Source organism: Odontesthes bonariensis, chromosome 13 (genome assembly GCF_027942865.1).
Source record: "Odontesthes bonariensis isolate fOdoBon6 chromosome 13, fOdoBon6.hap1, whole genome shotgun sequence".
Classification (NCBI taxonomy): Eukaryota; Metazoa; Chordata; class Actinopteri; order Atheriniformes; family Atherinopsidae; genus Odontesthes; species Odontesthes bonariensis.
The window spans coordinates 22893636-22917011 of record NC_134518.1 but is presented as its reverse complement, the minus strand read 5'-3'; the positions used below and the strand labels follow the sequence as shown (position 1 = coordinate 22917011).

The window sequence follows — 23376 nt, the reverse complement described above, 5'->3', positions numbered from 1 at the left end:
ACAAGGTGCTGAATCGTTAACTTTAACAAGACGACCTGCAATTACTCAACACATTTGTAAAACCGAGGAATGCTGTTACCATAACCTGCCGCTACTTCCTAATGTTACAGATCGGTGGTCAGAGAGTACAAAATGCTACACGGTGTTTCTACTGTAGCTCACCACGACCCACCCCCACCCCTCACGCACTGAAGTGGTGGGCTTCACCTCACTTCAGGGTGGTTGGTTTTTATGGTCCTTTGTGTTTTTCTTTTTTCTTTTCTTCATTCAGACTTCTTTCAGTCTGCTGAGGTGTTTGTCACCAACATTTTACGGCCGCAGCAGTTTTAACTCAAGCTGTCGCCACTTAGTTTTAGGTCATTTACTGATGAATTATTAATTGCGATGCAGCGCATCACAGGCTCTTACTGTCAGCTACAGTATCCTGCCCGACTCTTGAAACACCCGAGTTAGAAAATTGTGATTATTCTGAAAACCTTTTGTGGGATTAGTTTTAGTTTGACCTATAAAAAAAAAAAAAAAAAAAAAAAAAAAAAAAAATCAACAAGTGACTCTTTGAAGTCTATTTTTTTTTTTAATAGAAAAAAATAGAAATAGAACTTGTAACATGCAGTTTTTTTTATGTAAATTAGCATTTGTGTGCCGCACATAAAGCGTCCTTAGACACTTATAACTGATGTCTATGTACAGCTGTGATTAAACAGCGTTTAGTTAAGTTCTGCGCTTCTATACAGTTTCAGCTTCTTAGACTTGAGTTAAATATTTGTGATTCAAGGCGTTAGTGACATTGTTTTTGCTTCGCTACATTTAATTTGACATCTAAAGCAGCGCTTAAATATTTTTGGTTAATGTCAAATATAATGTATCATTACAGAGATGTTCTGAATTATCCTGCAGCTGATTAGACGTGCACAACTATGCTGGAATCAGCACATATTGTATCTTTTCGCACACATATTATGTAACACTGTGATTTGAGTCCGTCTGCGTAATGAGTGTTTATTTTGGGTACTTTGAATGTTCTCCAAGTGCAACTCATTTATGAGGGATTGTGAACGCAGCTGCTCATAGCAGTGAAACTATTCTGCGTGCATCTGATTTTTGCAGATACTCACAGATATGACACTGCATCTTTATTCTGAGTCATCAGTTCCGTGGTATGAAATCGGACACCTTTGGTTACCTCTTTAGTCTTTCTGTCCACCAGGGGTCAGACTGAACAGGCTGATAAACAGTACAACCACACAGTTTGGTAGACATGGACTGCAGCACTCATTCTCCAGCTTTATGTAGACTACTTGACTTTCTCAGGTGATTGATTGTCCCACTCCCGATTCTCTCTGACCCGTCTGAACCCAGACACATGTACTGGTGATTTGACATTTCAGATGCAGGAGATTAAATTCGACAAATTCACATTTACCACCGCTAACGTCACCACAATGCAGGCAGAGGCCGTACAAACATAACAGCAGCACGATTTGATGTGATTTTATTGAAAAGAATGAAACAGCAGATGGCCTAGTATTACTTGCTGAACATTTCACTGCTGATCTGGGTTGTTCAATGAGTCTCACATCAATTAAGATACAAGCAAGGCCACTGGGAATTTGACAGATTTTCTAAACAAACAAGGCCGCGCTCCGTTATTTCCTATAAACAGCACATCATGAAACACAACTCATTTTTGGTACAGAGACAGTTTAAGGCAATTATGTATTCTGATTCGTCCTTCAGTATCTAAAAGGCACCCACTTCAGAATGAGTCATTTCATCACCTGAAAATAAATAGAGAGCGCTGACACAGGGACGTGGATGTTTCAGTTTAAAACAATAGCAATAATAAAAAAAGCTAAACGTCTCACTCAGGGATTCATGGGTAAAAATTCATTAGTAAATTTGGACCGGTTCACAGTTTGGAAATAAAAGTCAGAGTTTATTTCCTGTTGCTGAAAGTGTTAGAATATGAAGAAGTGACATTAAATAAACCTGGAAGCCGTTTCCTTCCGATGCCATCGTCCTTGAATGCTCTGTGAATGTTTTCTGTTTACTTTTGAGACACAACAACATCTCATATTTCTGACTGTTAAGACCCTTTAAAATGAACAATCCTTTCTGTGCAACAGCCTCTGCTTGTAGTACACGGCCTCCTCGGTTTACATGAACGTTTTAATCAGGGCGTCATCCGTGTGATGCGCGTTTTAAAAGTGCAGTAATTTCAGGTTGATTAAACCAAACAAGTGGTTCGGTGGTTTGGCATCGGTCTAAAGAGCCAGCAGCCATTTTGTTACATGTAGTCCTCAATAATTCCTCCTTTAAACAGTCAACATACACTCCATCTATGTACACTGTTAATGTGAATCACTTGAATTAAATGTGACTAACAAACGACACTATATAGAACTTGTAAATATACATAACAACTTCACACAGAATCAAGAAGAAATCAACTATCCTTCCAGTTTGCATTTAGCATATAATTCACTGATTGTCATTTCTGCACCCTGATATTAGAACCAACTGACCCGCGAGTGCACCAATCCTTGACAGATTATACTTACTGTGCATGTGCCCGTTTTAACGAACACCTGTTCTTCGTAACTGATCAAAAACACAAACAGCAAAAGTGATGAGGAGGAGGTTACACGTGGAGAGGACAGTGTCCTGGTACAGGCTGCGGGGCCACTGCTGATCCAGATGAGGGAATGAGTGAGAGAGTTTTGCTACACTAGGCTGCCCGGCCAGGACACCACGGTCAGCGTGACTCTATTCTTCTGCAGCTTGAGCATCGGGATGAGAGAAGAGTTGTTCATGCCCACAGTTGTGGCTCCATTCACAGCCACTATCTCATCTCCACACCTAGAAAGAACCGCAACCCAATAACAGGCGAGTCACAATGATGAAAGGATGTGGAAGCTGATACGGTAACAAGGGAATAAAGCAGGTTTCAACTCACTTGAGGCGTCCATCAAAGTGAGCGGGTGTACCAGGCACAATGGTTTTGATGAAGAAGGGCTGCTGCCCGTGGCTCTCCTCGTAGCCCCCGACGATACTGAAGCCCCAACTCTCGTTGTTGGTCTTCTGCAGGACAATGTCCCGGCACCAGTGCATGTGACTGAAGCAACAAGTTCAGAGTCAGAGGAAACTCTTCAACAGTAAAATGGGCAGAATACAAGTGAAGTGAGGAAACGGGTACGAGGAGATTTTCCGTAATAAAAGGCAGCTCCCACCTCGGTAAACCCAGCCAGCGAGTCCACAGTGGAGTCCAGTTGAGGGTGTCGTCTCGCGGGTCGTCCATGTGGTCGAGTTCGTCCTTGTTCCCAGCATCGGTGTCCTCCTCCGAGTCATCAGAGAGGGTCTGGATGACTCGCAGCACCACCTGGGACTGAGCCGTCTGAGCCTTCAGCACAGAAACGGCCTCATTGTAGGTCAGCTGAGTCAAATCGACACCGTTGATGCTCAGCAGAACGTCACCTGAGGAAGCAAACGGAACGTCAACACGGACAAAGACATTTCAGGGTATTCCTAAAGGGAGTTCTTATTTGTTTGAGGCACTTATGAGTAGTCTGTGTTTTACTTGCAGCAGACAGAGAATATTTTCCACATAACGACAAGAGTCACAATTAGTTTTATGAATATATATTATCATTTTGTTGAAAATAACTATGATTGATATATCATTAAGTAGCATGTCTGTATGTAGCATGGTGGCAACCATTAACCAAGCTCTGTGGTCAAGATTGTAACAGGAGAAAAAAAACTTAGGATAAGACAACCTGGGTGGCTGAAAACCTTTAATCATCCCTCCTTCAGGATGTTTATCTTGTGTTAAATGTTGCCTGTTTTATGAATTCTCAAAAGGAATTAGTTCAAATTACCGTCAGTTTCAACCAGATGGATAAAGGCTCAAGTGGAAACAACGTTTAACAGCACCTCTCTGGAGAAGATAAGTGTCCAGCCTCTAAGTTCGCACGCATCCTCTGTTTAATGGTCCTGAAGCAACACATTGTATCCATGAATAGATACAGGATGAGAAGACAGAATAGCCCTTTTCCTATTCAACCAATTGTCATTTTTTACCTCTTTTCCACAAAAGCCATTTGAGGGCTGGTTCATAGACAGAGCATAGTCTGGAAACAGACTTCTTTGATTACCGGCAGCCAAAAGTTGGTTTTAAGTCGGGTAAAAGGAGCACCAACAGTTTGCCGGTCTAAAACAAAGAACCTCTCAGGTTAGAGGCTGGGGGGTGGGGGATTATCATGAGCCGTTATAACATTGTGACCACCATTAAAGAAAATGAGAGCAAGTGTAGCTTTTAGTCTGCCTAATCCAAAGAAGAAATTCCAAAGCTTTAGATTTTATATGAAACCTAATCAGCAGTGCACAAGCTGATAGGGGTTTGATCAGATTATTATCCCTGCAGATGGATGTTTTAATAGTGCCACATAGTCATTCTTAACACCTGCCGATGAAATATTTTTCACCTTTTTCTAGATGTTGATAAATATCAGCTGCTGTTTACTGGGGTTTGATATTAGAATGTCAAAAATCAATAGAAATGGGATAAATATAATTATTTAAGGAGACAATGAGTCTCTTTGCAGAGTGGTCCTCAACAGCAGTTCGGTCAAATCTAGGACGAGCTTTAAGGATGAAATGTGACTGAACACGAGGACGCAAAAACATGATCAAATGGTTCTGTTGGGGGTTCAACTTGGTTTGCAACATAACCCAACTCAGAACTGGCTCCGACTCCATCTCTGTACTGCTTTAATGTCGACGGCAGTGATGTTAGAGTTCAGAAGAACCGGAAATGTTTCCCATTATTCCCATTTATTTATCCAAATATTTCCACACGATTATGTGTCTGCTTTATGGATTAAATTAGCCAAAATGGCCAACTTACTTAATGAAATTACAGAAAATTTGTCAATCAAATGATCAGTAAATGGACAAAAAACTCCTCCGATAATCAGATAATAACATGTCAAATTTTTTAAATGGCTTGTTCCATTTCTCAGACGTGAATAATTCTCATATATGATGTAAACTAACTGTCTTTGGATTTTCTGCTAGTATTGACTGGTTGCCTCCTTTCCAAGACAAATAACAATGCAAAGACGTGTACCGATTCCTTGAAAAATGTCCAGCTGGGGCGCTGTACCTCTTTTGATGGTGCCATCTCGGTGCAGACAGCCAACAGGCTGCACACTCGTGATGTAAACGGGCAGCCGGCTGCGACAGTCCCTCCCTCCGGCAATGGTGATGCCCAGAGAAAGCCGAGGCTCCTTCTTCAGGCTCACCGTCTTCTCCTGACTAGAAAACCCACCTGGTGGATCCTGCATGAAGAATAAGAGGCATCAATATCAAGCAATTACCACAAAAACCATCAACATGCAGATTTGTAAAGTTGCGGCTCTAAACAAATTATTCACAATAATGATTCCTCATTATTGTTTAACATCAAATGCTTCCAATCTGTGTTGCCAAATCATCTCTCTACTCATGGAGCCTTTGATTTAACTGATCGCTCTCAGTGACCACTTGTAGAAACAAATGTGAAACATTTGAGACGGAGCTGAGAGGTAAGAGTAGAGGCCACGTGTGAGGATCAACACTCAACTCTCGTAGTGGAAAAGATGTGTGGAAAATGACAACTTCAACCAGGCTCCTTGTTGCTCTCTGGACTCTGTAAACTGTCAGAGGGGAAGCTTGGGGGAGGTGGGGGTTCTTCCTTCCCACAGCAGGGAGCCCACCCCCCTCGGCAAGACGAAAAGGCTCGACTCTACAGGCGAAAGCTAACTGTTACCGGCTTTGATCCTCTGCCTCCCAAAGAAACAACCAAAAAAAACAACAAGACAGTGGCCCCGTAGCGGCAGAGTGAGCAGCACCCTGGGCCTTTTGATCAGGACAGAGGGAGGCCCCCAAGGACAGCTTTCATCTCCGCTCACCAATGCAGGTGTCTGCGCTCAAAGCTTCTCACCCCCAGCTGGGGGGGGGGGTGCAAGGTATAACAGAGCGTGAGCGACACCGAAGGAGCCTACTGTTTCAGAAAGGATCAGTGCGTAATGCAAATGATACGACTGTTCTTGTACAGTGGTCACATGCATGTCAGAGTAAACAGGAAGCACCGGTTCAGTTGCCTAATAGTAGGGGGAAGAAAAGAATAAAAAGAGATGAACAACAACAGCCAAAGACTGAGTAACTGAGCCAAGTGGACCCAAAGATCTTTGATGAGTTCATAGCTAAAAATACGTTCTCATTCTGACCACACGCTCAGGTAGGAAACCTGCTTGAAACTGTTCATATCGTCGCCTGGCTTTCTTTGGGTTAGACGGATCGACACAACCTAAACTTCCACTCAGAGATAGTTCTGATCTTTCCTTTCCTTCTTTCTGGTAATATATTCCTGCTGTCTATTTCAGGATGGTTGCACATAAACCTCTGAAGACTTTTAGACCGTCAAGAAGTACGTTTAGCTCCGACGTGAAAATCATTGACCAAATCACAGCAGATTTTTGATGAAATACTCTCTGATATATAAACCTAGAATGATTCATTTTCTAATCTGTGTCAGATTCCATTTCAGCAGCACAGAACAGATTGTTTTTTAGAGTGAAAAATAAAAACATATGAACCCATTCTGTATCTCCAACAATGCATGGTTCCTATGGTAACGCAACAGCATAACCTACGTGTTGTGCTGCTGCAACTGCAAAGCGTCTTTGGTGGCACGATGTCGAAGGCAACATCCAACTTTAATGATGAGTCCTGAGTTACTTAACAACCCAACATTTATCGAACATCAATTAAGAGCTTTAAATTTTGTTACAATGTACGATATTTTACTTGACAACATTTAAATGTTTCAGTGTGACGTTAGTGTCTGGGACATCATAAGAGTAAGAAAAAAAAAAAGGATTAAATGCTCATCTGTTACAGGAGGATTCACCATCGGATCTGATCGTACGGGACTTCCAGATTTGTAGGATATAAAGAATACACAAGGCCTCATTAGAGCAGGTTAGAAATTGATTTATGTTAAGTTCAAAGCATAAAAAGCAGTAGATGTGATACAGTAGATGGAACATAAGGCTCCTAAATATAGGACACTGGACATCCGGTCACATTTGACCCTCCGCTGCACATTCCGTCTTGCAAACGTATAATTTCTACGAACGTGCACAATGGATGCTCCGAAAAATGCAGGATACATTATCGGAGGAAGCCACGGCAGTGGGAGCATCCACGGATAAAAAGGGATGAAATCACTATAAGTAAGTTTGAGCCTTGGCTTGTGAGAAGGAGTTCCGTATTACCTTCATGTAGGTGGACCGACGACTGAAGTACTGCGGCTCCGGCGCCCTCCTGGCTGCTCTGCTGTGTTGTCCCTCTCTGCTGCTTCCTCCTTCCTCCTGAGTCTCTGCAGGTCTCATCACCACAAAGTTCACACGCACCTCACTGGCCTAAAAGCAAACCACATCATAAAGATTAGAACACGTCTGTTGGTAGTTATTCAGGCTTTGTACTGAATCATTTACGTGACCGCTGTCATTCGGGGATACCTCTGGTTCTTAAACATTTAAGACAGAAACTAACCTGCTAAGACTCAATGTGTCCCTCCATCCATTTTCTATTCCCACTTCATTTATGAGACAAACAACCACACACGCTCACGTCAATTTAGAGTCACCTTTAAGACACTTTGTTTTTGCTGTTGAGTTTCATTCAGTGAGATTTGGATTAAGCTGAAGGTCCAGTCCATCGCGCCGCTGCTTGGTTCGTGTTACCTCAAACTGAGTGAAAGCAGTGCCTGAAAGTATGCCCACTATGTATGGTGGAAGGCTAACCACCAACATGAACCGACAGTTGCACAGCAGCTATTTAAATGATATTATAACATATAGAAATTTAACTTAGTTTATGCATAGTGTGCAAATTTACAACATCCTTTCAGGTCCAAACAAATCCAGTGTAAATCATTTTCATTATGATCCAAATTCAGTTCAGCACAAGCCAATTCAGTAACGTTTTTTTATATAAAGCTTTGCAATATTTGTCATATTTTCTGTTCGAAAGTCAAGATTTTGTGACTGTTTATCTTCCTTTTTCTTCCCCAGTTTGTTTCAAAATAGGATTCATAAGCGTAAAGCTTTGTAGAAACCATCCAAAGAAATTTAAATCCATAAACACGTGAATATAAATGACCGGCTAATGTTCGGAACTAAATCATTACGATGACAAACTCAAATCAAAACCAACAGCAGCCTGAAAAGCAGTTAAATCAAGTACTCTTAAACTAAGGTATGCTTTGAAAAAATATTAATGACGACGTTAAGGGCATGTCGTTACTGCTCTAAAACTCACTAAATAACGTCTCTGACCTCTACCTGTATTATCTGGGCGGCGCTCTCAGGTGTGCCGTGCCTCAGGTCATGTCCATTGATGGCCAACACTTTGTCATTGTTCCTCAGTTTCCCATCTTTGGCTGCCAAACCACCAGACAGCAGGTCCAGGATGAAAACCCCACTCTCATCAGACTTGCGGATGAGTTTGATGCCGAGCGGCTCTGTGCGATGACTCTTCATCAGCGTCACCTGCAGGACCGTGCCGGGGTTGTGATTGGATGAGGTGTTGCCATGGGGACTGGGGGAGGGCTGGGAGGCGGTGGAAGAGGAAGGGTGGTGATCAGACCGCTGATCCCTCAATTTGAAGCCTTTCTCCTGCATGACAGTGAGCCTGATGAGGGCAGGCTGCCGCAGCACCGTGATGGCCCGGGTGTGGGGAACTGAAGCCAAACTGACGTCATTCACCTGGATACATGACACCAAGGAGAAGAAACCACACAGTCAGTGGGAAAGCAGCTGAACAAAAACACTACCGTACATATACTACATATGCAGCCACTGCTAAATAGATTAACAATTATCTTGATCTGACGTTTACATCGCATCATTTTCTGAGAGAAAAACAAAAACTAATGAGAACTGTCACAAATAAATAACAAATGTCAGCCAAAAGCAAGCTCGTCTCTCGACTGTGACACAAAACGATCAACATGTTGACACGACAGGAAGAGAAATAATGAGTTTCAAAATCTCTGTGATAAGTCTTCACAGATCTTCACCACATCTCTTACATCCACGAAAGAAAAAAAAGAATCAAACTGCAGCTATTGTTTCACATCCTGAAAGTGTGCCGGCGGGTTTGTGTGTTTCATTTCCAGGTTTGGGATCAGCTAGCTTAAGGGGGAAAGCTCCATTTCAACGAAGATGCTGAAGCTGAAAGAGTCCGTCAGTTCAGTTTACAGCACATTCCAGAACAACTCCAGGGTGGAAATCAAGGAGGAGGAAAGCAAGAAGAGTGGAGATCAATTCTTATTCAAACCTTCAACAAGTCTTCTTCTTAACCTCTTAATCATATCAAAATATCAATTCTAATATACTTTTTTTTTTTTTTTTTTTAACGTGACATTTAAAATTTAGAGTTTGAAAACAAACAGATCAAATTTTAGCACAAACTTCAAAGCAAAAGGTATTAAGTCAGTCGGAGACAACAACCAGGTGAAGTTGCTCAGTCTGACATGACGCGTTTGTGCCTGGTAACCACACCTTGTTACCATGGAGCTAAAACTTGTTTATCTTGAATATCTACCGTCCCCATTCACTGCTGAAAAGCGCAGTGTTTACAATAACATGAGAATGCAGCTTTAAGGTTTTTGTGCAAAACCGTGCTGAAGTCAACTGTGTCACGCTATGCCTCCCTCCTCGATCCCCACATTGAGGGAGAAGCTTAACGCTGTGGGAAATGTAATCCCAGCTCCTCTCCCCGTCTCACCTCTAAGATGTGGTCCCCTGGGGCCAGTCTGCCATCGCGTGCTGCTATTGAGTCCCGGACAATCTCCTGGATCACTATGTTTCCCAGCGGTGTGTCCTTCCCGCCAACGATTCGAAGGCCCAGCTCCTCCTCTGGTTCCTCTCTGTACAGCTCCACCACATTGGCCTCAGCCACCAGGCTGGACCGCAGAGGGGTGTTATCTGGAAGAAAGAAACAAGTGGAACAAACAAGGCTGGATTTAAATTTGATCCATCCTCTTTAGGAGGCGCTTTCTACAACATCTGACAAACACATCAAAATGCAGCTGAATTTGCCTTTATGTGCATCTTATCTAGCACTTTGTGAGCCGTTTTTTTCCCTCCTCACACGCGGATCAGAGTTTGATCTCTTAAAAAGCACCTTTGAAAATTCATAAATCCAAAAAGATGTCATTAGTATTTTTTTTATCCCATACAAAATAAAAAATTATCAGTGTATAAGACCCATGGCAGGTGGTTGATGAGATATAAAGAGAGATGCCATCAGAAGAAAGAATGATAAGAAAACATGGGAGACTGCTTCTCACTTTTAGCTGCATGTAGAAAAGAACAGCCAGAGTGATCCAACTGTGACACTTCACAAAAGTAATCAGGAGGTACAGAGAGCAATAGTATTTCTAATCAAAGCCACAGTGGCCGTCCTCCTATGTCGATGTTCCAGACAATGCACAACTTGACCAGTCTTGCACTCAAAGAAAGGGAAGTGCTTCAGACTTGGCACAGCAGTTATCAAAGGAAATCAGAGTTTCTGTGACCGCTCAGATGGCCTGAGGGATACTGCAAAACCATAACCTCCATGGATAGCATCCCAGATAAAATCCCTTTGGGAGCACATTCTCCTGGTTTGGACTCATATGGGATCAAGCATGTTAGAAATGCACCTGGCATTTCACCGGGGTCCTGGCCAGGACCCAGAGAGTGAGTTCTGATAATGAAGCGCAGAGGTAGGCAGTGCAAAAGGTGTTGAGAAAACTGACATTTACATATGGCACCATGAATGTGTGTCAACCTAAATACCGGCTGACAAGATTGGTAGAAGAGGAATAATCCAGCACGGCAACCATCTGAAGCACACGGCTAAAAATAAACCTAAAACTTCTACAGAAGAAAAGATAAAAATAAGACCCGTTCAAGTCTTGCACCCGACTTGAATCCAATTGAACAACTTTTGGGTATTTCAAAGATAAAGTCAGAACAACACAAACTAGCAGCAGAAATAAATGATCTCACAGGGGTGATAACATCTCTCCAGGAACCTGTGCAGGGGAGGGTTGAGTCTGCACATGAAGACAAAATAATTCACACTCAGGAATGAAAGGTGTACTGGCTTTGGCTGCATTGAGTTCCAGCTGCGGGGCCTAAATTGTTAGTTCCTCATTTTTACATGAGAGTAAACTGACTGTTCAACTTCGATGTGAAACAGTCTGAACTTATCTGACATTTAGTTAGTCCTGCAAAGGGGAGCGCTCACCTCTGTTTACTGTACAGTGCTTACGGTCATGCAAGCGCATTCACTTTCTATTTCACCTCAACATAAAGTGGTTACATAATCTGGTTAACGTTTACCTTGTTTACAATCATCCGACCTCTTTGTGGGATGCCACGTGTTCACAGCAAACACCCAAATGTTTCCGTCAACTCGAGGTTTAGAGCAACACGATGTAATAATGCTCAAATTCTTAGACATGATTATTTCTTAATAACCTTGAATAGGCCTTCTGTGTCATAAGAACAGCAAACTGCACAAAGAGAGTTACGAGAGTATTTCAACCTTTTGCTTTTATGTTTGTGGTTAGTCGAGCGTATCTCTAACTCATCTCTACATTTGATCCTCTCATCCAATGGTCCACCTCAACGGTAAGAAGCTCCTTCACCTGCGTCAACCAGTAACCTGTTTTTTAAACTTTAGGCGGCTGTAATAGGACACAGAGTGAAGCTGACTGGACATAAGCTCGTAATTATCGCAGTAAGGTAGCTCTTACAGTGTCCTCACACAATGCCCCACTGCACTTTCACACAGGCCATTTAATCATTGACTCCTCTGCATTTCTGCTGATCCGTTTAGTCCTGAAGGCGTTCCAAAATCATGAATTTATCTGATAGCAGAGATGGTGCAACCCGGGTAAGACAACAGGTTGACACTTAGGCAGAAAAGTTGTTTTTGTACATTTCAAAGGCTACTGTGATTCATCTGGGGGATGCTTTCATAGATAAGGAGCAAAGGGCAACATTTTACCCAAAGTAGAGGTCATAATGGCACGAGCACAAACTTAGAAACTGACACTTAGAAACAGATGCCTGGAATCTGTGTTTGAGTGGACTTTGGTCCACAGAGTGTGTTTTGTCTTATGATGAAACTGTTTGGTTAAATCAATCTGTGAGCTGGTACATGTTCCTAAAGTTTGGCTGATGATTCATCAGTGCAAGACAGAATCAAACACTTCAGGCTACAAGCAGCAATGCCTGCGTCACCCTAGAAAGAAAACTATTTCTAATCAACCGAGAAGCCTCAAAATGCTATCCAGTTCAACTGCAACACACAGACTTCTTCTTACGACACATTCAGAGGAAGATGCGCTGAGATCAAGTAATCATGTTTGGACATGAAGCAGACTTGGAAGAGTGAGTGAGCGTAGCAATGCTGTGAAATCATAAAATGACTCCATACCTTCCTCACTTTCCTCATACGCAGGATTAATAAGACCAGGCTCCGGCTGATCCCGGGTGGAGTTTCTCGAAACCGTTGCTGAATGTTTAGCATCTCCAGACGACTCCACGTCACCCTTACGGCCCTTTAATTCATTCCACGAGGGCCTCTTCCTCTTCTCTGCCTCCTCCCTCAGCCTTTTAAAAACAGGACATCTAAAGAAGGACAGAAACATGAAGGACACGACAAGTTATTTCATACCTCGAGATGAAACGTGAATATCATTCTATTAATAAAACAACAAAGGGATGTAGATGTAGGAGAGTGCTAAATATGTCATGAGACAAGGAATTTTGGGAACAGAGGAAGTTAGAAGTTGAGAGATCAAAAAGAATATGATCAGAGAAGCAGTATGCAGATGAGTAGACACTTTCACTGCAATGCAGGGTGTCCAGTGAGGCAGGTTGAGTCTGATTAAGTAAGAGTGCTGGAACTGCTGCTCGGCCTGAACTTTGTATCCTTGTTATTTGCACAGAGAGGCTGCAGAAGGGCAGTCCGCCTCTCCCAACGGACGGAGTCATGTCTGACCGCCAGAAGGATAAACGCCACGCTGGCCGTGTGAAAAACAGGACAACTGGCCTGCGCCTGGTCTTGAACTCAATAATTACAAGGCAGTGTGTTCACAGAAAAATGCTGCTACCAGGAGTAACCGTTAGCGCTTTAAGGTGCGGAAACGCGCGACGGACATGAAGAGAAGACCATTTTGAAGACAGATGTATGAATGAAAAAAAAACATAACGCCTGAATTTTTACCGTGGCGACTTAAACTGCACATCTTATGTTTTCTTTCTAGTGTAAATAGGTTTACAGTTCTAATTTTCACAATTCGCTGGCTGCTATGAACAAGAGCCAGTTAGCATTATAGTTCTTTCCCTTTTCCACGGTATATCAGAGCTCATAGTGTTATTCAGCTTTTCTACAAAGCGAAATAAATAACTTATTGTAATTTCCAATCGAGGAACTCTCTAGAAAGTCATATTGAAAAAAACACTTTTGAAACACGCGGTTTTGAAATGATTCAAAACCGCGTCACCTCTAAAAACTACAATTATTCTAAGATGAACATTCAGGTGATTGCACTGTAGTGTTAAATACTGCAACTTCTCCGTGAAACTGTAACTCGTCATCTTTAAACATCAGTTCTGCACAGATTTAACAAACAGGCGAGAGGTTGCCCCATGCCGTCACTTTTTAAACAAAGCTAAGGTAACCGGGGGATCGTAAACGCTTCGCATTGACTAAAAAGACAAGAGGTGTATCCCACTTATAGCTCTTTACAGGAAAGCAGAAGAAGGTTTCCTAAAACACTGAACTAGTCCAGTGAAAATCCCATGACCAGTAACAAAAGTGACTGACAATTCCAAAAACAGCAAAAAACTAGCAGAGGCATCTCCCTGGAATGCATTAATATCATATGGCTGTTTATCAAATACTCAGAGACGCTAACAATGAAAAGGTGTTTCCACTTCCCCATCTGAGATTACACGCCACTTGTTTTTTTTCCAGACGTTGCGAGGTGACGGCCTAGTATTCACTGAGACTGTTGCATCCCGCCTTGATTCTTACCTGTTGTGCAGGTGAGGCTGCAGTTCACAGCGCTGCATCTGCTGCTGGCACTCGGCATAGTTGGGGCACATCACAGTCAGCTTGTCCAGCAGGTTCCTCACCAGCAGGCTGGAGGGACGGCACTGATGCAACTGTAGCCGCTGGCGGTCCACAGGGCAGAAGTCCTGCTCTTTCAAAAAGTTACTGAGACAATGAAAGCAATACGTGTGGCCACATGGCGTATCCATAGGTCTGTGCAGGGGTTGTAGACAGATGTGGCAGACCAGTTCGTCGTCCACCTCATCCTGGTACTCATACAGGTGGGTGTCCAGACACTCGTGCTGCTGGCCGCACTCTTTGCAGACGCGTGCCCACGACAGACCTGCAGCACTGCCGTTGCTGGCAACTTTGGTTTCCGTTGTAGCCATTGTCTGAGGGAGCTCTGTCCAAACTTGTCAGCAAAAGACCGGCGTCCTTTTATCTCCTCACTGATAAATTTCAGAAGTCTAAGTCTGCATGTCCAAAGCCAAGTCTGCTTAAACGATAAAATAATCCAGAGACAACAGTGTTACCTCCCCGTCATCTTGATTTTCTGTGAAGAGAGAAACACAGTAAGGTCCACGATAGACTGTTCCTTCTCGTACTGGCCAGCACCACAGGAAATCACAAATCCACAAAGCAGCAGCAGCAATATGGCAGCAAGCTGCAGCTGCTTCCTCTCAGCAAGTTTCCTGAGGGACAAAAGGAATTCTCATCTCAGCTAAAAGTCACCGTGCTTCTCACTGAAAGCGCTAAACTCTGTGAAATGAGGCAGAAAAAAATTGACTAGAGTCAAACTGCTGATTATGGGAGGAACAAAGGCATGGCATTATAGGAGTGTAAGACTTCTGAAATAACTGAGCCAAAAGGCAATCACCTTCCCTAATGACCCTCTGAGCACTCAAACTGCAGTGCTCTCTATGCCTTTGTGCAGCTCCTGTTTCAGAAAGAACAGATCAGGACAGCGTTCGTTGGAGAAACTTCTGGACACACACTCCATATATGGACAAATGTATCATAGGAAAATTAGATGTAAAAATGACACAAAACCGACAAATGAAATGTCATCATCATATATGGTGTGTGGGGGGGGGTTGAGGGACGCCCAATAAAAAACTTTGAATAATACAATAAAGTCATGACAATGTGTCGTGCAGTGGGTGTCATGGAGCTTCAGAAAACTGTGTCTGCAGGGCCAAACACCCCTTTCAGACCCAACGAAAACCTACAGACGACCGAAGAGATGGGGGGGGTGGGAACAAACAAAGAAGGCACTATCTTCATCCTCCCAATCTTTGTGACCCCTATCCTGATTTCAGGCATGAAAGAAAACCCCAAAAAGACTGCTTTATCCTCAGTGTTATTGAAGCGACTCACCAGAGTTGATATCTCTGCTGTCAAGCAGCCAGTAGCCACTGCACGCAAACACAAGACTTTACCAGTCTGAAGCCTGAATGAAACCAGAGCCCTGCCTCCCCGGCAGCAACAGACCATCAGAATAATGCCTGAGTGTGTGTGTGTGTGCACATAATTGTGTGCAGCAGTTTTGATGTGAATGAGCAGCACCGGTGTGAGGAATGCAGAGGGGGGGGGGATTGGTATAACAAGGCTGCGGGATAGGAAAAGAGAAATGTTCCCTCTGCCGCTGTTGTCAGTGCATGTATGGGTGTGTGTGTGTGTGTGTGTGTGTGTGTGTGTGTGTGTGTAGGCTCAGACCGCTGATGTTGCACTACCCACAGGTACAAGACTGTCAGCAGATGAATGATTGATTGCAAACACAAAAGCCAAGTTACAAATTTGTGTGCACACATCTTTCCATATGCCTACACGCAGTGCTTCTGGCTCTCTTTGTCTTTACTTTCCACAGGCAGTAACTATTCCTGTAATGGATAGGGGGGTCACGGATCCTGTAGAAACAAGGCTGTGCTCCATTTCTATTCAAACCACATGACCCGGTGCAAGAATGTGAAATGAGAGATAAACACAATACACCCACATTAACTACAGCACGGCTTCTTACTGTAAAGGTAATACATTAATAGTTTCACACCCACCAAATTCCTTTTCCATTTCATCATAAGCGATCGTATAATATTTGATTTGCGATACTGATCCATGCAGAGCTTTGTCACAGAGAGCTCCCAAAGGATTTGACTGGAGATCCAACGCATGCTTTCATTAAAGTGGAGGGCTGCTTCACGGAAAGACTGCAAACCTGGATGGGATGGATATATTCCTGCTTATGTGTGGCTCTGAGGCCGTCAGACTAGATGCAAATCAATGTTAATTATTTCCTAACTAACACAGCAGTGTTGCTCTACATTTCCCAAGGATTCAACATGAAATCAATATAGGAAAACCTCTTTTTTTATCTTTAGGATCTTTCATTTCGATTGGAAACTCATTTAAACAGGACAGGATAATGTAGCTCAAGGAGTAGCCGGTGAATAGAAATGCTTATTTTAATAGTGACTGCTTTCAAAATGGGAGCTTTGCTGCTTTCCCTGTTTATAACATTGTAAACTGATAATCTCAGTGGTTCACCTCAAGGGTTGGTAAAAACTGCAACATCCAGTCTTTTGTTACATTCTGATGCTGGAATGGTTTGTTGATGGAAGGGTTATTAATCAGCAGCCATTTCAATAATCATTTCTGTGTTGTCTATCAAACAAAAGCGTGGAGCATTTATTTGTGGCAGCTCGTCCCTTGAGAGGGAAGATGAGATGCCTGGCAGAAAATTAGGGGGATTTTGGACCCCGTAGCCAATCCCAAGATGGAAACTTCAGCCAACATTGGATAAAAAAACAACCAAAAAAAAACAAAAAACAAAAACAGCTTTTGTCTTCAGTATGGAGGAGTTCAACTGGCCCCTCATCAGATCCCTCTCTGTTGTAAAACATTAGAAATTGTCACCGAAAAAACAAGAAAAATCAAAAAGTATATAGTAATAAATGTCTTTCTTCACCGTTAAGCGTACCTTTCATTTCAAAAAGTTTTAACCTCCACCACAGAATATACTAGGGAAGCCACAACTTCAAAAGAAAAGCTTCACAGTAGGTGGGGTCAAATATGTTTTACATGCTCGTAGCGAACATTATCAGAATATTATCCTCAATGCACTCACCCCTCAACGAGGGAACACTTTATCCATATGAAAAGCCTTGTAATCATGTGAGCGTGTAAGCTGTCGAGGGAAACGTCTGTGGTCCTTCGGTGTCCTCCGGTCTCCCTGGGGATTACCGGAGGTGGCATTCCTTCAAAGCTGTGCCGAATCCCTCGCTTTGATGGCTGATGTGAGTGAGTCACATGTGCTGCTGCAGCAGCGGCCACACCCTCAGCCAACGCAGGTGAGGCCCAGTCAGACAGTAATTTCCATCTATCCACGAGGCAGGAGGAGAATGTGTCATATCTGCCTCGGTCTTACACCAGTGTCTGCTGTTACCAATAAACTACTGCACGTCAAACGCTAACTAATCAAATGACTACCCAGCAGTAAGTCCCTCTGAATCATCCGTGTCTGAGTATTACATCAAGCAGAGAATGGATCCAATGTGGGAAACACCAATTTCCTTACAGCTTGAATATGTGTAGAGTCCAGCAATTTATTCTAAAGAAAACAAACAAAACAACTCCTCTGTGCTTTGTTTTGCCTGCGTACAGATTAGATTGTTCCAGAACTCAAGGTAACCTCAGATAAGCTGAAGCTGAGCCCTGGGAAACTGGAGCGATGTTGAGCAGAAATGTCTTATCGTGTAGACCTGGCGTTAGACAGACTACCCTGATGTGTGTATGAGTTACTTGTGTATGAACGCCTGCTCACAACTTCCTTCTTTGAGCTACTGCTCCGCGTCTTTCCTCACATGTGCACACGTCTGCTTTTAAAGCAGTCGGTGGCGGTCTGCTTCAGTGAAACATCAGCGTTATAAGCTAATACATTAGTTCCTTCGTAATCAAAGTGAAAAATACCCTTTTTTAACCGTCTAAAAATCATGCAACTGTTATAGCAACAACGTGTTAAGTCCTCTGCTTTAAATACAAATCACCAGTATTAGCATTGCATATCGATAAGCTGGAAAGAATAACAAAAATAGTCCAAAAGACATTCAAGACATCATCCTACAATGTTTCTTCCTCTCCTGCTTGTGTCACTCATGTGTTCATAAAATCAATAATGCTTCATTCTCTTCCTCACAGCAGCTGGACTTCTGGAAACCGATCATGAAGGAATCTTTTTAAAAGTTGCAGCAAAGAAATCTGATTAAAACTAGGCTGCCTGCTGTTTCCAGAGGGATTTGGTAAAGGCAAAGAGGTTGCTAGTGATTCAAATTAAGTAGAAGAAGTGGTGGTAGTTCTCCAAACAACAGCTGAAAATGACCAGATCTTGTGTGAGCTTGTTTGCTGCCTCAGACCAAAAACAGCTGGAGAGTCACGGCGTCAGAGGAAAGTTGTTTCCATCGCCTCGAATGCGCATCAATTCTTCTTCAAAACAGGTAATCAATAAATGAATGGATAAAAATAAATAGATCAAACTTTTCTCTCACATCTTCTGTCATGGTTTGGCATTTTGTGGACTGGATATAGTTATTTTCTGTCTTCTTGATTGTGATTAAGTCGCAGGTTTTTATAATGTTCTGCTCTTGTCATTAGTCTTGTCCTGATTCAGTTATGTTAGATCCTGATTCTGCATAGCTTAGAATAAATGACATGACCTGATCATTTGAATCTCAAGTCCAGAGTTGGACCTTCAGTTTTTACACTGCATTTAGTTTTTGGACTTTCATTTCATGTTCGCTCTCTCTTTTGTTGCAGTTGGACTTTGTTTTGTGAGGTTTAGATCACAGTAAAATACACAGTTGCACAACTTTAAACACACATAGAATAAAAAAAAGGAGCACAATTCAAGGTTAGCAGGGTGACAAGAGATTTTAGATGCACTTACTCGCATGCCAGAGATCTTAAAAACAGCTTGGACAAAGATCTAAGAGCCCAAGAAAACACCACACAAGGTTAATGCTAAAAATGTCCCCGCTATAATCTGAAGAAAAAGCACATGATTGCTTTGATTCATCAACAAAAACAATACGGTGCACCAATGACTGAATTTACTCAGATTAAAAACTTTGTGAATTTCAAACCTGGTTTAAAGGCTCTGCTGAAGCTGGACAATTGGGGTCAAATAAAACCTCGGTTATTAGCTCATTTACTCAGTCAAGTGCAAAAATCAGCCCTTTTTAACTCCAGTCTGGTAAAAAGTGAGACACGGTTACCAGAAAAAGTTCAACTTTTAAGAATTAACAGGATTTATTGATGGCTTACTTATTGATGTGCCCTGATCTCCTTCTGAGTGAACTAACACACAAACTGTTACACTACCGAGGTATTTATTAAGCACGCTGCTCAGGCCGGAGGAAAGCAAACTTTCGACTTTCATTTTTTTTCGAAAAATGTAGCCTAGAACATACTTTGAAAGGCGTTAGCCTCCATTAGACGCTTCCCTTAACAGACTTGCAACACAGCGAAGAGGAATTCTATAGCATTCAGCTACACAACAAATGTTCACGTCCATCAATATTGCTGACACGTCTTGTTGCATAATGGAACCACTCCTCAGCTTCAGGTCATGGACTGCTGCCATGATGCGTTCCTGAAAAATATCTTCATTACAATCTCTCCCCTAAATGACTATCAAGTGTCCAGGGCCTGATGGAGCAAAGCAACCAAGCATGAAGCCCCCTGTGCCCTGTTTCACAGCCCCGTTTCCTCTAAACATAGTGTGGTGTCGTGCAGTTTTGTCTCGTATACATGGTCTCAGAAGTGTTGTGAAAACACCCAGGTGACCTTTTGCAAACTTGAGACCATACATCTGCGTTTTTTTCACATGAGCATGACTGTCCACGGCGCTCTTTGTGCAGTCGTTGTACAACGCTCTTAAGTCACGCCTTCACCATACTTGTAGACAGTTTATCGTATCGTGGACTGCCGAACACTCTGTATGTTACCGTATCTTTACAATTTCTTCTCCTGAGGCCCCGGAGAAAGGTTGCGATTAAAGCATTATTAAGGGCAGCCAATATGTGAGAGGAGCAGCACTTTTCACGAAGTGATCTCGTCATAGTGCGGCGAAGAAGATGCCCCCCATTATCGTTTCAAACAGGTGACCCAGTGTCGCACCGGTGTGCTTCAAAATATCATGCTGACGTCTTAGTATTAGCTGAATGAGAACATTGTCGTCAGTTACACACACACTACAATTAAGCTCTTTGTACATCACATGCAGGAGGGCCGGTCCAATAGGAGTCAAATGACAAGGTAGTATCTCAGGGGCAGCCATGTTAAGAGCTGGTCAAATGATCTAAATGCTAAGGAATGGAGCTTCAAAGCTTCCTTTATCTTCTCCTTTAGTGGACCATTTTTCATGAGAAAAAAAGGGCATAATTCCAACTCTCTATTTCTTGTGGCTGCAACATTCAAAGTAACACTCAAATAATTTCATCTAGTTGTATAAATTGAGATTCGTGTTAATAAAAATGAGAGCAAAAGGGGGGGGACATGAGCAGCACAGCTGAGCAACCTGTGACGCTTTCCTTAACATCTTACAGCTTATAAAACAAGTAGCCTATTTTTCCCCAGCTTTGATCGTGTCTTCATTAAAGATGTTTGTGCGATATTAGCCTCATCAGACGTGGTCCATAATTTCAAACGAATGAAGCTCAGACCACATTTATCTTTTGAGCAATCAGTACAGAAATCCTGGCAACTCGGAAGGCTTAAACATCTTTATAAAGTAATGAAATCCCTCATACTGCATCCACAATTACAGTTTTTTTCTGAGGAAACAACAGAAGAGCGCTTCATAATGCAGAATACTTACAAAACATGGCATTTAATCTTTATGGAAACGGTGGGGACAGCAGTTCTTCTTTGTGAACTTCTGGACTGAACCAACGTTCATTGCAATATGTAGACTGGTCAAATTTGGATTTTTTTTCTGCCTTTCCCGTTAAACGGATAGTTTAGTTTCTTTAAAGTGGGGTTGTGTGAACTGCCTTGTTGAGTCTGAGTGCGTTTCCTGATGTTTGAGCTAAAAGCAATTCAGAACGGGGCCATCAAAAGAGCAAACATTTCACCATCTGAAACACCTCAAATCTAAAAGAACTCATAGTAGTTCAACCAAAAGTTTTATAGCAATTTTACCCCCCGTCGCCTCTGCATGTCTGTGCAGCAACAGTCCGCATTACGTGGACCTAATCCGTGTCAACTGTCTGATGCAAAAGTGATGCAGCTTAAAAAATACAATGTTTGAATCGTTTTAGATGGCGTCAAATTTGCTCTTCTGGTGGCTTTGTTCTGTGCAGCTTTTAGCTTAAGCTTGTCCGTCAAGAAAACGCTGTGATTCTCCATACTTAGAGCCTTCAGGCCGCCATCTACTGCAAGTAGGACACCGGCTACTTACAAGTGCATCACACACTTCAAAGCAACCAAAATATCCCTTTAACTGCTAAATTTGAAGCTGCCAATCGAGAGCCTCAGCGTCACGTTGTGGCGTGTGGTGGGCTGTGATAAAACCAGTTCAAGAGAAGCTGTGTGAGATGATGAGAGCGGGACACAACAGAAACAGGGAAGGAAGGTCGACCCACCGCAGTGAACTTGGGTTCTGTCCAGTCACAATAAAGAGCTGCCCTCTCTCCCTTTTGCCTTAAAAAACTAAATGTTATTGCTCTTTGTGAAATGTGGTTGCATTTACTTCCAACTGGGGTTGTGGTCTCTGAAATGTTGCTGCGTTGGTGTGCAGAGCCACAATATAGAAAAGACTCCTCCAAATAATATTTTGATCCCATATTTGGTTTTTAAATAATAATAATAATAATAATAACAGCAAAGTAATCAGTAGCATCATTCAAATGACTGTAAGGGCAGATAAATGCAACGTTTTCTCTTTGAAATGTAGAAAATGTCAGTGTAGAATAGAGTGTAATGGAAATACTTTAGTTTTCCCACGTCATTAAAAAAGAAAATGCACATGAAAATGAAGTTTTGCCCTGGGTAGCATTAATATTTCGCCCATGAAAAGGAAACTGAGTAAAGAGGACATTTGCAATCACTTTCCATCCCTGCCAGTGTTGTGTTGTCTGCTACCATAAATAACTCAACTGTCCCCCTTTGACAACCCAGTGCTCCTAATCTCTACACCAGTGTGACAGATCCAAATGACAGAGGAGGCAATAAAAGTTGGGCTTCATAGGTATCCTGGTTAGTACAGCAGGTAGAGAGCACCACGACATGGTTTCACCTTCAGCTCTGCCTGGTGACAGAGCGCTAACTGCTACACACCTTCAGCACAAAAAACTCACTTTTCTGTCAGTTGGCGGACGTTTCTCCCCACACAAACGCGTCGGACTAACAACCGCACATATCCTTCCAACATTAAAGTCTTACAGCTGTGTTAGTTAATAGAAACGAGCAGAATCCCCTCCCGCCCCCCAACCCCGAGTCGACACCGAAACTCGTCTTACCTGTGTGAAGGTTGTCTTCCGGAAGCGGCTAACGTGTCGCTAGCTAAAACAAAGAGCTCCGCTGAACTCGAAGAAAAGCGAATTTGAAACAGATCAGCGGCTGAACAGCTCCCACGACCCAGAGGTTGTCGTTGAGTCTCATTTTTACCGCATAGCTGTCACCGAACGGTCGCCGCCTGCTGTCCCAGGTGGAGTTCAACCCGCAGGCAAAGTCTGGGCGACTTTCCCAGTTTCGAGCAAATGTACTTATGAGAGCCTCAGCGCAGGAGGAAGTCCATGCAGGTGTGCACATACTCCAACACACTGTCCCCTTTCTCACCATTTACAACAGAGCAGCAGCCTGGAATAACCACACAGCAACCAGCTCGCTCATGCACATTAAACAGCCCTTTAAAGCTACAAATTAGAGCATTCAGTCATTACAAAGTAGGGGAAAATGTTACTGAATAGTTCTACACATATTAGTCTCACAGTGTACAATGTGATGTCATTCATATTTCACTCAAAGCACCTATAGATTTCAAGTCGAACTCTATTACAGACTTGAGGTCCGGAATAAAAACAAAAACATTGCATAGAATAAATTCACAGAGGAAACGCATGTTTGATTAAAATAAAAAAAAGAATAAGAAATCAGTCTCCCACAAGGAGGCAGCCATACCAAATATCTGGGATTGATATAATTTAATACCAAACT

The 23376-nt window shown here is 42.6% G+C and overlaps 1 protein-coding gene across 3 annotated transcripts; it reads right to left on the bottom strand.

Moving 5' to 3' along the window:
* Positions 1-1116: 1116 nt before the first annotated feature.
* Positions 1117-22926, bottom strand: lnx2b (ligand of numb-protein X 2b). Of its 3 annotated transcripts, none has more exons than XM_075481630.1 (10): positions 22680-22926; positions 14149-14719; positions 12544-12737; positions 9838-10037; positions 8391-8813; positions 7320-7466; positions 5165-5339; positions 3231-3474; positions 2957-3115; positions 1117-2859 (listed from the first exon to the last, which is right to left on the bottom strand). In XM_075481630.1, the coding sequence occupies exons 2-10, from the start codon at positions 14553-14555 to the stop codon at positions 2724-2726; spliced, it is 2085 nt and encodes a 694-aa protein (XP_075337745.1). In that variant the 5' UTR covers positions 14556-14719; positions 22680-22926; the 3' UTR covers positions 1117-2723. The 3 variants fall into 3 exon arrangements, with proteins under 3 accessions (XP_075337745.1, XP_075337747.1, XP_075337746.1); XM_075481632.1 differs by lacking the exon at positions 22680-22926 and adding an exon at positions 22518-22618; XM_075481631.1 differs by lacking the exon at positions 22680-22926 and adding an exon at positions 17291-17405.
* Positions 22927-23376: the final 450 nt, after the last annotated feature.